The sequence below is a fragment of the Chenopodium album genome, chromosome 18 (genome assembly GCF_948465745.1).
Source record: "Chenopodium album chromosome 18, dcCheAlbu1.1, whole genome shotgun sequence".
Taxonomy (NCBI): Eukaryota; Viridiplantae; Streptophyta; class Magnoliopsida; order Caryophyllales; family Amaranthaceae; genus Chenopodium; species Chenopodium album.
In genome coordinates, this window is record NC_137851.1 from 31695689 (window position 1) to 31712764 (window position 17076).

Consider the following 17076-nt stretch of genomic DNA (forward strand, 5'->3'; position numbering starts at 1 on the left):
TCAGCCAAATAATAAATTCCAATAAAATCTATCATGATATTATTTGGAATTACTTATTCAAAGCCTAGCATGTTCCTACATCATCAAATAAATACCAAGTATGCTAACGTACCTTGAATACGATCTTAAAATTGCCACGACTGTACGAAATCACTCACTTGGAAATCTCCTACAATCCAAAATTATAAAAAGGTATTAACACGAGCTTGTGATTGTTGTTGTTGGGATAATTGTTGAGTTTGTTATTGTTGGGATGTTTGTTGCCGCACGAAATATTGGGTGCGGCTCAATACCTTCTCTTAATGAAATCAAATAGAAATCTTTTGTTGGGTTCTTTGGGTTTTAAAGTGATAACAAACACATCTATTGGTTGTGCTTTGTATTATCAATTGTTTTCTATGTAGTTATGTACAGTAACAACTATTCGAGTTTTGGAGAGTTTTAGCATTCTTGATGAAGATCAAGAAAGAAGTGATTCAAAATGTCCAACCAAGTGAAGCTTCAAGAATTGAAGAGCGTGAAGATAACTAGGATAAGGCTTTGTCTTAGTTAGTCTGAATGTTTATAAGGTGTTGTTTGGTGACAACTAAAAATATGGGAAGTTAAAATTCATAGGAATTGAAATTGTTTGGAGTTATTTGGTTGACAAATTTATGAGAAGTAGAAATTCCCATGAATTCTCACTTCTCACAAAATGGAGGTAGTAAATTACCTAGGGGGACCTAGGTAAGTAGAACTTCCCATGGGAATTTCCACTTTCCTTGGTTAATCAAACACTTTTTAGAATTTCCTAGGAAATTCAATTTCATGAAAAATCAAATTTCCAAGGAATTTGCAATTCCTACATTCAACCAAACAAGCCCTAAGTGTGCATGAGTGGTTAAGTACATAATATACTCGGTACTTTCTATTATACAATTTGTGTATTGGAAAGTATCTTCGCTGTAAATATCTTCTTTATTGTCTGATCTCCTACCTTAGCTTCATAATTCGTGAGAAAGCATTAATAAGAGAGCTTGTGTGTTTGTTATTAAATCCCTATGATGTATTGATGTTATTGATTTATGAAAATGCCATGTGAGAGAAACTTGTATTTTTTCGTAATGAAATAATCTCAAAGGAACACCTGAGGCAAAAAGAGATAGGAGTTGTTAAGAGTTGCCATAATGCCATCTACTACAGTTTGCAAACAGGCGGTAGATGTTCCCTTTGCAAGATGGGCTTCTTTCATCTTTCCTTACCCTTTCAACAAAAAAAATGTATGTACAAATGTACAATAAGTCCTAAGGCTTCTATGCAACGACAGGATATTCTGCTTTCGTAGAAGACTTTGAACCATAGGTTATTTCTTGGAGTGCCAGAAACGAGTTCTAGTTTGATTAGTATTTGTTTTCTGTAATTTCTGTTTGTATATAGCTAAACTTCAGCCAAAACAGAGACCGAGCATATCTTTGCTTCAAGAAAATTCATTTAATCTACTTCTCTCAAGGAAAACAATGTTTACAACCTTAAATCAAAGTGCCTCAGCATACAATAGTTATAAAAACCACATATAACAGGCAGAAAATACATTAGAGATTCTTCTCTATAATGATATACAATTTCTTACACCCCAGCTAACAACTCTTCATCTTCAAAACTCAAATTCAATGTCTGCAACTTGAAACCGGCTCCTTGTATAGATTCTAGCAGACTAGATGCTACTCCAGTAGCTTGAATTGTTGTCTGCTTCGTAAGCTACAGAAGGATACCAATTGCATTATCATTAGAACTATTTAGAACTAAAAACAAAGCTCCTTTTTCTTTTTATTATGGTGGCCGATAAGCATGCAAAGAATAAGCAACAAACATTTTGTTAATCATTCAATCAATATATTGGTATGATTACTTAAAAGATAAACTGAAAAGTTTTCAAGAAAAAACATACAGACAAAATGAACTTTCTCAACAGTAGGAGAGCACACAAAGATATAGTTGTTCGAAATGATCAATCATATAGAAATTAGAGCCATAATGAACTTGATCAAGTTAAATATAGTAAAAAAAATATATCTTTTAAGTATAAACTAATGTTAGGTGCTATCATAATAGTTGCATTGCACTGAGATAGTTTCAAAACAGGTAGACAACACAGTAGCCAACTGACAAATTTTTTTAAGATCAAACTGTTCTTTCTCACCTCAACACTTGCAATGCCCTCAGAAATCTGAACCTTCAAATTAGAAACACCTTCTGCTCCCTGGAAAATTTAAAATTGTAACAATAATAAGACAATAAATTTCTGATTTATGAAACAGAATGAATGCTATTTAAGGGTTCATCAATTGCACATGAAGCAAGCACAAAATGATGAGATTGAAAACGACAACTTGACATTCATAGCCCAATTTACCCAACGATGGAACTATATATGAAATCAATTTTTATAAATTATGCATGTTAACTATGACAGTCCATTATCCTGAACCGCTACATCTACCACAGCTATTAAATTGGTGCTAAGTTAATTCGAATTTCTTATGTACTTTCAATTCGAGATACAACAAAAATTTAACATTTGTCAGATATTCCATCTATCCTGTCTACAATGGGCTTTGGGGTTGCCAATGGGCTGCCAAGGAGCAACACTCCCTCTATAAAGCCTTATTTTGGCATCGGCATACAAAAAAGTCAGTTCAAGACAAGCTTCAAATGGGCTCAATGTTGAAGGTCAGCTATAGTTTAGGATGATAGGTCAAGCTAATTTTTGAGAATATGCGCGAAAATTATATTCTAGCAAGAAAAATCTCTATAAACACCTTGCTCCTTCGTACAAATTCTGTGGAAGTGTGTATAACCTTCTTGTGTAGAAAGTTCCTTAAAGAGGTGGAAACATTTTAGAATTAAGAAAATTCTAGGCATAGGTGCATAAGGGGTTATAAATAGGCATTCCCCATTTCCCCTCATTAGTAAAACCAACCAACACATGGTACTCTCATTCATAGTAAACAAGAGCATTTTTTCATGTTCACACTTCCCTGCGAATTTCGTAGCTCTTTCCTTCGGATAGGCTCAGGTTCAATTATGATAGAATTTCCAAATCTTCGTATACTACAAAAGTTTAATTGCACCCGCAAACCTTGTCCCTAAATAACAAAAGCATATTTCGTTTTTATCTAATTCTGTATTCATTTCATTTTTCTTTACTATAAATCAACCCAACTTTCATTCAACTTAACCTTATTATTTCATTTTTTGTAAATCTCACTCTTATTAACAAGACTGTTATTTTGGGAAGAAAAATTGTAGGGAGTCCTAATACTATATATTATTTTCATATTTATATAAATAGCTTTTGCTAAACTAATTCGTTGAAAATACATGTAAACACAACATTACATAATTTATTTATTTATCGGGACATTCCATGGTAGTCCTATCCAAATAAAACCCTTATGGCAATTTCACCTATTTATAACTTCAACAAAAGTGTTCGGTAACAAAAGTAATTATAAATAAGCTTATATATAATGGGCAAAAGACCTATTTATGATAAAAACTTTTTCAAAAAAAAAATAAGTGATCTCAACTAATTGATACATTCTAATATTAAAATACAAATGAGCAAATAATTTCAAAGGCAAATACTTTCAAATGATAAAAAGAAAATGAGTGTGGTTGAATCTAAATATAATTGATTGACGACATGAAATGTTAATATTTTAAATTGAAAAAAAAAAAAAAAAATTGAGAATTTTTGTTTCGGATAAGAAAAAAAAAATTAGTTTTTATTTTATTTTTTATTTTTCTTTTTAAAGTAATGTGATCAATATGTTTTTAAAAATTTCTATTAATTTTCTAATAATTGAATTATTTGTACCATACTTGCCGAGAAATCAATGGTAATGATACATTCAAATTTAATTGATATTGATATACTATAATTTTATTGGACTTTTACCTACAATATTTGAATATAATAAAATATTTACATGATGTGACATTATTTTAACGGAATTAGTGATGTATGGTCATGGATTCATGAATATTAGTATAATAATAAAATTATAACGTATGGCTATAACATCTACAAAAATTTAAAATTCAACATAAAAAGTTACTCCTCCGTGCTTTAAAGCTCTTCCCATTTTGATTGTGTGGGTTTTTCAATGTGTTACTTCAACTATAAATATTCTTATTTGCATATTAATTAAAAAAACTATAACAATATATTATGTTTTAAATATTGAGAATAATTTAGAAGATTTTTTCATCTTATGCCAAAATTCCTAATGAGAACAACAAAAAGTAACGGAGAGAGTATAAAAGCTAAATTTGTAGACAACTATCATTATTTAGTTTTCGCAATTATGACTGCAACTATATTTTTATTCCATACTAGATTCTATAGAATTTGAATAACTATTATAATTTTATTAAAAGCATTTTAGGATGAAAATACGAATACTTATCTATTGGGATGAACCTAACCAAAATGTATTTAAAGAGAGATATCAAGAGATACCTCTAATGCTTGAGTCACGTTTGGAATAGCTGAATCTGTCAACGTTCCTTCTGCCTACAGTAGTGGTAGAATTAGTAAAACAGAAATGAAAGTTTACAAAATTGAAAATAGCAAGATTGACATCAAGAGTAAAGGAACAATCGAAAGTATAATAATGCATTTAAATCACAGGCAAGTATACAATTACAAAGTTCTACCATAAGTCTGAAAGATGCCAACACTTAAAAAGATGAACAATTTCATGATATTGATAGAAAGCTTAAATTGAGATGAAAAGAAACCCATCTGAATCTACTGCCAATGATTGTCACATATTGATATTAGATTAATTATATACAAACCATCTTTTGCCAAAGCGAAGGAAAATTAATGGAAAAATCACATCAATGAATTGTTGTGGTCGAATCATATCTTCTAAACTCTTATTGTATTATGTGAGAATCATCAATCCAAGTATCCAACTAACATAAATAATTCTAAAACAACCAAAATATTTTGTTTTGAACCATAATTTCAGACAGAAATTAGTCTGATATCAGCACATCAGTGCATGAGTCTTTTTCATCCGGATTGTAATTATTCCATTTCTTACCTCTAGACTCTAGAGCATGAAATGAGAAGATTGCTTCACATCTCAATTGTTCTATCATCTTGAATAAAAATTTGGACACACATTTAATAGCTTTATTAAAACATTACAAGTAGAATCTTTCAAATATGATAGAGTAGCTTATAAAATTTGTTCTATGCCAAAAGTAATTCTACAAAACAAAGTGTTACATTACTTACATATCTTACAAACATTACTATTGTACACAAAAACCAAACTTTAAGCCTATAATAAAAGCCACTGTAAAATCCTATCACTAAGCTAAAGTTTTCAATAATTAGTCCACAATTTACCCATCTCCAAAGAGTTGCTGCTCAATTTCGGGTTTGAGGCATGTTCTCCCTTCTCTTCCCTATGCTAGAAACTACCCTTATACCATAATAATTTTAACATCTATATCCTAGAAAACTTCACAGTATATAAAATTCAACTAGATTTTGCAAAATATAATCAAGAACAGTAACACGTCATCAATAACCCCCCAAAAACCCCCAAATTCACCCAAATTAGCCAAAAAAAAAAACACAAGAACCCAATTGCCACAACAACATTAACACTCTAATTATGTAACCCAATTTAACCAAAAATGTATACATAATTCTACTAGTTTTTGCAAAATATAATCAAGAACAGTAACACATCATCAATAAAACCCCAAATTCTCTCAAATTAGCCAAAAATAAAATAAAATAAAAATACAAGAACCCAATTGCCACAACAACATTAACACAGTAACTAAGTCACCTAATTCAATCAAAACAGCTAAAATTAAATTATTCATTAAAATAAGGAAAATTTGTTGAAAACCATCTTATAAAAATCAAATTTTGTTGAAAACCATCTTATGAATTAAACACAGGTGTGCTCTGACAAAAAAAATTTATAAGATGGTTTTCAACAAAATTTGGTTTTTATAAGATGGTTTTCAACAAATTTTCCATAAAATAAACCATAATAATAATAATAATAATAATAAGTTGAATGCACCTGAAAAAACATTATCAGCTTATCAGAGGGGGAAACTGGGATGGCTACAGTTTGCTCAGGTGAAGCCTCCTCTCCCGCAACAGCCGCCGTCTCCGCTGTTTCTGGTTCTGGAATTTGAGCTTCTTCCTCAGCTGATTTTACCCTCCTTAATTTGGAATTATGGGTCATTCTCAATTGCTGGAAATTATGGGAAGAAATTGCATTTTTGTGGAATTGAATTGCAGAACAATGGTTTATGGGAGAAGATTTCAGATAGTTGGTTCTGTAAAGTGGAGAAGTGAATGGTCGGAATGCTGAGATTGTTGACATTGTTACAAGGTTTCGGAGTGTGTACGGAGTTTGAGTGTGGAGTGTTGGATGGAAGAGAGGTTATCCTCTGTTTATCCACCGAGTGGTTTGGGTTTTATTTTTGATTTTATCGTTTACACCCTCCGTTTCCTAATAATTACAACATTGTGATATGCATATAATTTTTGATTTAGGAAAATTATATGAAATGTTATAAAATAAGGAGAAATTAGAGGTGATCATTTGCGGGTTTACGGGTAACGGGTCGAGCTTATACTTATTTTTTTATCCAACGGGGTTTATGTAGCAAATCCAAACCCTTTTATGCTGGATTGATACTTTATCCATGCCCGCTTATTAAATGGGCCGGGCTTGCCCACGGGCTAACGGGCCTTAAATTTTTGTTTTATTTTTTATAACACTAATTAATCTTTTTATTATTTACATGTACTAAAATTATTTTGGTAGAGTTGTCTTAAAAATTTTTGTTCACAAGTAAGGATAATAGGAATTAAAAAAAAAAGTTTAGGGTCCGTTTGGCATCGCTGTGGTTTTCTGTTTTTTGGTTTTTTGTTTTTTAAAAGTATATTACATATGTTACATAATGGATCAAAAAATATTTAGACTTATTAAAATCATGATAATTTTGAAAACTGACAACAAAAAAGTGAAAACACCTTTTTCTTGTTTCCTGTTTTTGGTTTTTAGTTTTCAAAAAAACAGGAAACTGAAAACCAAAAATGATGCCAAACAAGCCCTTAATTTATGACGTATGTTATAAATATATGAAAGAAAAAACTTATTTAATAAGTGTTAATGATAAAATATAAAATTAAAATAAATATTTGTAGCTAATAAAAGCTTATAGTGTGTATTTATTTTCTAAAATACACAAAATATGTCATAATTAACTAACTAAATAAAATTATTAAAATATTAATATTATTATTATTTTTTTAATAAACGGGCGGGCTAGCCCACGATACATATTTTCTTGTCCATATCCGTCCATTTATATTAACGGGCCTGGCCTAGCCCGACCAAATATCCAATTTTATTCAAAAAGGTTGTCCAAGCCCCCCCTTTTAACGAGCCGGATTGGGTGGGCTTAGTGGGTCATCCCGCCCATGAACAACTCTAGGAGAAATATGAGAGAGATCGAGAGAGAGTCGATCAGTGTATTTCTATTCCATATAATGGTGTATATATACATACAATATAATTAGGGTTTGCTAATATTGGATAATAATAAACCCTAGATCTAGAATATTCTGGATGATACAAGGAGTATAATGGGCATCCACATAATATTTCATAACACTCCCCCTTGGATGTCCATTATCGAAGATTGTGCCTCGTTAAAACCTTAATAGGAAAAACCCCGTGGGATAGAAACCTAATTAAGGAAAAAGAGTACAACATTTTTCGTATACGCTTCGGATGCTGCCTCGTTAAAAACCTTACCAGGAAAACCCAATGTGGGATAAAACCATGGTTAAGAGAAAAAGAGTGCAGCGGGTATTTTCTCTCCCTAATGAATATATAACGTGAAATCTTTTAGTTCAATAACTCCGACGTGATATGGTTCGTTGGATAACTTCTCCCAAGTAGCAGAATACCATTTCTTGATAATTAATTTTTTCAAATCGAACTTGAATCTTCAAATCTTCACATGAACTTATAGAGGTGTTTTCATTTCTTCATACTTGTGGAAATAGTACAAGTATTTATCACTATTTCATTCGATAGTTTTGTTTCGAATTGTCATAAAAATTAGATGTATGCCTTCTTCTGGAGGTCATATATACTACAAAATGATGATCAATAATTGATCACATTATCCAAATACAATTTCATGGCAACACTTGATATCATCATATGTATTTCATTTTCCAATATCATATGAATTAAGAAATTAAACGAATTACATATTTTGCTCATGACTCTTTTGGACCATAAGAATATTATTCTTACTCAATGGTATCTCAACGTTATTCTTGAATTAGACATTTCATGTTTTATATGAGAGTTCGCCAATAAATACAAAGACTTGTTGAATCTCACATATCAGGTTGAGATATCGATGATGTAGTCATATTGACTTTTTAGGAGTTTGATAATAATTACAATATTCAAGATATAAAATATGTGGGGCCGGGTATTTATATACATCGTATATAAGTTCTTCGGGAACTCTTCTTACATGATTCATAACACGCTATTATTAAATCGACGTAATCAATAATTTCATCACTAGTGTAAGCCCATTGGAATATAAATATTTCTTTGTAAGTTCTCATCAATGTTGTAAATACGCCTTACTATACTTTGGGCAAAACATTCACACATACCACAATTATTATATAGAAGCCAGCTAGTGCGTGCAAATGAGATATAGGAATCATGATAAAATATTGAACAAAATATACAATGAGTAATGCGTCTAACAACTTCATAAACATGCAATAAGTAATCCAGTAACCCATGACTTACACATGCACATGGATATAAGACTCTATTTATGCAAGACACTGTACAGTGTGGATTTAAAAATCCATATTTCATTGGACTTCTGGTCCATGATGAACTTTTGATGATTATCATTATGTTGACATCATACATAATGGACATATATTTTAGATCCCTTATTCACTAGTCCATTCTATCATGCATATGCATATCATTCATTGGTTCCATTGTGTACCGGTATCATAAAATTACCTAAATGTACATCGCATGCTATTTTACAATGATATCTGAATACATTTTCAATTGGTACCATTATGACTTTTCTTACATCATAGGCCATTTATTGTGATAATTTAGATATTATACCACTTTTCGGGTATTTCATATACTGTGGTATTTATATAATATTACACTATTAAAAGTGTTAATTGCACACTTCACTATCTTGCCATATACCCTATCCTTATTTTGGAAACGATCATATAACCTACACTTTAGGCGTAGTGATTCAAGTATAATTGACAAGATTTTATTCAATGTATACACATAATCAATATGACCAAAATGTGTCTTCAACGCTATGCAACATGAGTCAGAACTGAATACAAATCAAATCATAAATGTGCAACATATCTTGATAATATATAGACAAAAGTTGGCATATAACTTTTCAAACTACCATTATAGGGATCATAATTATTATTTATTTTTATTTTTTAAATTTTTTTTCCAACTTTTGCTAATTCGTTCTTCTCCCCTTTAGTTGGTAAAATATCTCATTTATAGGGGCGTCTAATTCTATACAAACTTAGTAGACAAATTTGCATTAATAAAATTCATTTCATTAAAAGGATCACAATCATAATTTATTTCTCAGAAGATTTGTATTAAACAAGTTTTATCTCTTCTAGAGAACAATTTCAATGAAGAATCATTTCTTCATTAACTTTATATTGCAGGTGTATTCATTAACCCTTTTCATAATATGTTCTCTTCTGGAAAAACAATGTCAATGGGGAGACATTTATTGTGTAGTTGTGATGTGGGGTATTTTAGGTCGTTGGATTCTAAAACACCTTCAATCAAATAAAAGAGATAATCAAGCCTACTCCTAGTATAGGGGCAAGTCCGAGTCGAACCACGAGGAATGAGGGGGAGAATGCTATAGCCTATAGTCAAGCTAGCTACTTCGAAGAATGAGAGGTAATTTGAAGTGTAACTAAGGTTTCAATCAACTAAACAATGTAGAAAATCGATATGACAAAGCGATTAAGGTTCCACATGCAAGCTAAACAATCATGCCAAACGAGGAAAACTCAATCGATTCAAACGATGCAAAGGAAAATAGTAGTTGCAATCAATAGAATTCAAGAGCTATCTCCTATAAGCCAAACTAGGGTTCACTAAGAATGACTAACAAGGATAATCACAATCAAATTCAATTAATTAAAGCAATTCCAAAATCAAGGGTTCATGTCATTGGAAATTACAATGCAATCTAGATTAATCATCAAGGTTGATCACTCCTATTCAAATCAATCACATGCACAAATATATTAACCAATTTAATTGCAACATTTCAATCAATCAAGAATCATCAACTAGCAATGATCATTAATCAAGCATGCTTCCCCTTCTCCCTAGAAACTAATCTACTCACTAGACATAATAAGATTGAAGAACAAGGCAAATTGAATCACAAACATCATCATTTCAAGCTTAATCAAAAAGAAAATCAAATCAAACAAACTTTTAAACCACAAATCAACAATAAAATCAATCATACAAGAATCAAAAGTAAAATCAAGCAAAGAGTAGAATCAAGGGAAGAAAATCTCACTAATTATCATTGATTAAGGAAGAAATCCAAGCTTAATTGAAGAATTACAAATCAAGTATTCAAGTGTTTCTCTCTCTACTAAATCTGGAAAAATATATCAAAAACTAGAAAAACGTCATCCCTTAAAAAGGAAAGGTCAAAGGTATTTATAGAAAGAGAAAAAGAAGGGGGACGGGGAGCCGTGGTGCGCACGCACAACAGCCCCATGCGCGCGCATAAGGGGGTCTGTGCGCACGCACAGGGGGGTCTGCGTGCACGCACCTCTGCTGCAAGTGTGTGGCGCGTGGCTCCCCTTGCTGTTAGCTCGTGGCCCCTTTGTGCGATGCATCGATCCTAGCGTGCCCAAGCATCCCCATAGTCGACGCTCTCATGTGATGCTCGCGAGGAGGGCAGCCTTGAAAACTCCATTTTTGCGTGTTCATGACCAAGACATGCAATGATGGTGATACACGAGAGCGCTAAAGCCAAGAGTGGAAGCTTGCCTCTTATCTTGCATACTTGCCAACCAAATAATATGAGACCTTGTCCCAAGCATCCAAAAGACTTGGAGAATCTTCCAAAATGAATCTCGAGGCCCGAGCAAGTCCTATAATGAAAGAAAGTAGAGCAAGTAAAATAGAAAAGACGAAAATACCCTTAAAATGCAAGTAATCACAAAGTAAAGGGAACGAAGAAACTAAAGCATAAAAGAACGAAACTAAAGCATTATTCAAAGAGAAAAGCTATAAAAGAAGATGAAAACATCCTAAAATTTCTACCAAATGAGTGCCATAAATGACACCTATCAAGTTGTACGTTTTTCCTTCTTTTCCAATTTCTTATGTGCTGACATATAATAGCCTCAATCAAAAGAATTGTTATACAAGCATAAATCACTTGCTTGCAACTCTACTAGGTTGGTGATCTTTTGGATCTTTAAAGACTTAAATAGTGTATTTGGTGAGCTTCTGGTCACCTAATAGTTGACAATAATATATAAGTTATTTTGGTGAACTTCTGGTCACCTATTACTCTTTTATATAAGAAATCAAAACCTATTAACTCTTGAAATTTTCATCAATACAAATTGTTATGAATCACAATCCAAATATAGCTCAATCTCAATGTTATGTCTTGCCATTCAATTCATTTCATATATCTAACATTGAGAGAGCGTCAGCACATTATCAAATGAAACTTCGCCTTCAGGTTTCCATAACGGGTAATTATTCAACCCGGGTGGCCTAATTTAATTATCACATCCAATAACTTCTCTAAATTGAACTTTGGTCAATTTTCCAACACTAGTGATCACTTTATTAAACTTACTTTATGCATGACCATGAATTTGATGTGATATTTGAACACCAACATGTGTTTCTTTATATAATTGGCAAGACAATCAACTAATATTTTATCTAATAACTTACTCATACTCTGCTAGAGTTTTGACTATAATTTTGGTACATGTTAACCTTGTTGGATGTTTCATACCCTTCAGGAGTCTTTTATATAATCATGAAACATATGAATTTTACTAAAAGTGATTTCTTCTAGAAATGTAATGGGATTTATCACTTCCTCAAATTGGCATTGTCAATAATGTTCCTTTCCTTTTCGTAGATACTTAATTATCTTTAGAACCTATTGATCTATCAGGCTTCAGGCGTGCTACACATTCATCAGCAATAGATGTTGTCCTTCTAGAACATCAATTTTAAATTGAAGCATTTACAACTAATATATGATCAATGATATTTATTTATATCCATCTTCAGGATGGTATCATTTCAAAATATTTAATTAACATGTGGCCACATCTATGAAATAAATCGTTGATATTTAAGTTAATGTATGTACCAAATTGACCATCAATATATTTTATTATTTATGTGCAAGGATTATATAAAATAATGGAATAAATACAATCTCCCCCTAATCCTTGCATGTGGGGCAAGAAATGAATCCAACAACCTTATATCTCTTCCACCTTTTAAGGCATAAAAGCTTTTAGAAATGCATGTATCAAACATAATAAAATTATTCTTATAATCTCTTACTCGTAACTCTTGCCCAATTATATTAATCTCTTATAAGTATGGGCAAAAAAAAAAAAAAAAAAAAAATTTACAACTAAATTTCCTACAATGTCATCTATCTCTTGCTCAAATATATATTATGCAATCATGTTTAATTTACTTTCAATAATCCAACTTCAAGTAGGTACATCCGTACATAATACTTAATTGAATTTAATCACACATCAATCAACATATTCATACTAAAATCGAGATATTTGTACAAATCATATGATTATTTTAATAGAGTCAATTATGACGCATATGTACACGAACAATATCTAGAACTTAAAGTCCATATATGAAAAGGAGTATGCAACTGTAGAGTATTGACTTGCAACAAACTAATAGTTCGCTACTTGTTTTCCTTTTTCCATAAAAAAAAACATATGTATCACATGTAATAGTCATTATTGTCATCATAAAATATAATTCATCAATCAACTCCTTTCCTGTCTAATGAACAAATAAAGGAATTGTCCTCAAATTTGTTATAAATTATTATTCAACATTGCATTTAAAAACAAGATAGATAGTATTAACATAATTTGAGGTCAACTAGAGAATATCCATATAGTACGTCAATTAAATATATAACATCATGCAAATATTAACAATCTCTCTTATAAGGGTAATTAAACAAAAAAAAAAAAATGCTATATATCATCAAAGAACCAAATCAAATCTAGTGCTAGATAATTACGTCAAATCTCTTTAAACAAATATTCTGTGGTCAATGAAATTATGTTTCCACCCAAATGCAAGTAATTTCATTCATAAAGTACAAGCAATATTGATTCGTCTTTAAAGTCTTCATTGCATGCCATGAAAATTTAGTCCACAAAGTTTAATCCATACTCATCAAAATCACTTAATTTAATCAAAGTTAGGCTTCTTCAACAGCTATTTTAGATAGAGGATATAACCAATATGTATTCTCCATAACAATCAAATTAGTTTGACATTCCTAAGCAATGAATTTAATATACCAATACACAAAACACATGACATCTATAATATGGAGTATAAGATATAACATACCATGACAAACAAAATTTATAAATGAGGACTTAGGAAATAACGTCAATATATATATTCATAATAAAGTATATAACGAGTGAGTGACAATCTTCTTATTATTAGTAGTAAACTTATGATGACATGCACAAAATTTATAAGATATAGTTAGGCCTTGTTTGATAAAGAGCTTTTAGCTTATTTTTCTCAATTAGAGGTTTGACCAATTAAAAAATCTATTTTGGATGTTTGGTAAATAGCTTGTTAAAAAAGTATTTTGGGCTCAAAAAGCTCTTTTAGAAAAAGCTTGTTATAAGAGCTTTTTAAAATTAGCTTATTGAATAATTAGCTTTTTTGCTCTTAAATACACTAAAACAACTATTTACCAAACACTTTTACACAATCAGCTAATTATAACTAGCTAGTCAAACCAGCTAATATAGCCAGCTAGTCAAATAAGCTAATACAATCAGGTACGTCAATCAACTACCAGCTAATTACCAAACAGGGCCTTAATCAAGTTTGGTAACCAAAAATCAGCAGGCAAAATCATGAAATAGATAAATAATTATTCCCAAATTCGCATGGGTTCTGTCATCTCGTCAATATATAAATTTGTTGCTAAATTTCTTGTTTCTCGATGCCAATCAATTGTAGTCGAGATCTAATTAATCTCATAAAAAAAAAAAAAAAACGAGCTTTAGTGCTGATAATGTGCTATAAAATAAGGAGAAATATGAGAGAGAGTCGATCAGTGTATTTCTATTATTCCATATAATGGGGTATATATACATATAATATAATTAAATTAGGGTTTGCTTGTATATGATAACAATAAACCCTAGATCTAGAATATTCTGGATGATACAAGGAGTATAATGGACATCCACACAATATTGCATAACGTGAAGAGGATCAAAAGAGGATTTTTTTAATAATAATTCCTACTCCCTCCGTGTATTTTTTTTACGGGAAGAAATATATTTAATTGTGAATAGCCATACGACATTTACAGAAAAAATAAAACTTGAAAACCACAAATTTAGAAAACTTATAATTTTTACAATCAAAATCATTACTAATTTGAATATTTGGCATAACTAACACTCCACCGCTTTTCGCAATCCGCGCTCATGTTTTGATCGTAGAGTTGATAACAAACCTTAAATCCATATGAATCTAAATCTCCTTCCCAATTATTATCAAAACCCTAAGATAAGAATAAAAATCCTAGAAAATTAGGAAAAACCCAAAAAAATTGGGACAGGCCCTCATAAATTAGAGAGAAGAAATTAAAATATTTCCGGCCTAAATGGCCAAGAAAACTAAAATCCAAGAGAAGAGAGAAGGGAGGAGAGAGAAGAGAGAAAAAGGAGACAATGTGTTTAGTTTTTGTTAAATATTTACTCCCTTCGTGTTTTAACAAGTGTTACACTTTGACCATTATATATTTTTAGACAATTTAATTAACTTAAATAAATTAAGAAGTAAGTGGGGTGGTTAAAGTATTAACAAATTGTAAAAGAAAGATAATGGAATTAATTGTTAATTGAAAAAATATGTATGTGAGAAGAAAAATATAATTATAAAAAAGTAATAGTGGGTTTGGGTGGGAACCTTAAAAAGAGAAAGATATAATATTAAAATGTAGTTTTTTGCCAAAAAAAGAAAGTGTAACTGTAAGCGTCGTTCGAAGTGCGCCTACGTTAAGCATGTGTGAATATGCTTGGCACTCATAGGAAGTGGGAATTGACATATACGATTAGGGACAAGGAAAGTAGGGAGCCGCCAACAAGTTTTTAAGAAACTTGTAAACCGTTCACGGATCATAAAAGGCAACCACGAATAAGGGACAACGATAGGCAACAACGATTGACCCGTGAAAGTTACACCCCATTTATAATCCATGAGATTACTAACTCCATATGGTTCGGAACCACGAAAGGAGGATCGGGGATGATGGTACGAAGTGAGTCATGGAGTCACATTCCCCCGTATTGGCCTCTACTCGATTATTATAGTGAAAAGTATTCCATGCGATCTCAAAGGCATGCAAACAAAGATTTAATTTGCTCCAAACTATTATTAAGCTAAATTGGTTGAATATTAATGCAATATATAATTCTAAAATATCGTGATCACTTGATTTAATAACAAGATTAAAAAGGAACCTAAACCGGTTGTCCAAATTATCTTATTAGGCGTGATTTTCAATTAAATATTTCCTTTAAACCTGCAATATGGTGATCATAATAACAATAGAATAAAAATTAATATTGGAAGCAATTTAACCATAATAACGTTAGTTAAATCAAATATAAATTAACCTAACCATGATACTAGAAATATAAAAATAAAATAAGTAATTAAATTAATTAATTACTCACATTTCTCGCACTCCTTAAAATTGCTACATCATGAATAAATTGTTAGTAACTTCAATAAAATATAAATCAAATTGAAATTAAATTAAATTAAAAGTAGAGTTTATTTGGTCCAAACCCTCAGTTAATTATACCTTTCATGCCTTTGTCTAAGGACGGAACCTCGGGTTAAGTATGGACTCCTTGGAGTGCTTAGGGAAGGAATAATGTAATTAGAAATACAAGTTTAAGGTTTAGAATATGAGAGAGAGAAGAGAATGACTTTTGGTGTAGAAGAGAGGAAAAGATAATGATTTGGTGTCCCGAACTGTAGAAAGGATAGGGAAAATGAGCTGAGGGAACACACGAAACCCTAAAAAGATAAAACCTTAAAAATAAATGCCGCGACACGTCAGCAGTATGTTGTGACACGGCAAAATATGCCGTGACACGGTATAATTTAGTGTGACGTGGGGTAATTTGGTGTGACGCGGGACAGAAACAGACCTAAAAGATAAAACGCGTCGGTTTACACGGAGAAAACATGGGAAAATCCCGTGACACGGCGCATGTACCGTGACACAGCAGAAAATACCGTGGCGCGGCACTGGCACCGTGTCACGGTGTACTTTTTTATTCGAAATGCGTGAGGAAAGGAGGAAAAAACACGAAAAATGCACTGTGAAACGGTGTAGAGTACCATGTCATGGCAATAAGCACCGTGCCACGTCACCCTTGGCCGCGTCGCAGCATTTTAGCTGCTGCATGGTAATTCCAGTTTTTTATGCGTTTTTAAAACTACAATAACTTTTGATCCGTAACTCAGAATAAGGAATATAATATATCATTGGAAAGCGTATCAAGTCTTATTTCCAACCCAATTAGAATCAGGTCAAAATCATTTGTATATTTTAAGATATGGCCGTTTTAGTGAAAGGGTG

The 17076-nt window shown here is 31.5% G+C and overlaps 1 protein-coding gene across 1 annotated transcript; it reads right to left on the reverse strand.

Annotated features, from left to right (window-relative positions):
• Positions 1–1450: 1450 nt before the first annotated feature.
• Positions 1451–6524, reverse strand: LOC145592371 (uncharacterized). The gene is made up of 4 exons (XM_081648817.1): positions 6102–6524; positions 4505–4558; positions 2180–2239; positions 1451–1737 (listed from the first exon to the last, which is right to left on the reverse strand). Exons 1-4 carry the CDS (start codon positions 6408–6410, stop codon positions 1606–1608), a joined length of 555 nt encoding a protein of 184 aa, XP_081504943.1. The 5' UTR covers positions 6411–6524; the 3' UTR covers positions 1451–1605.
• Positions 6525–17076: the final 10552 nt, after the last annotated feature.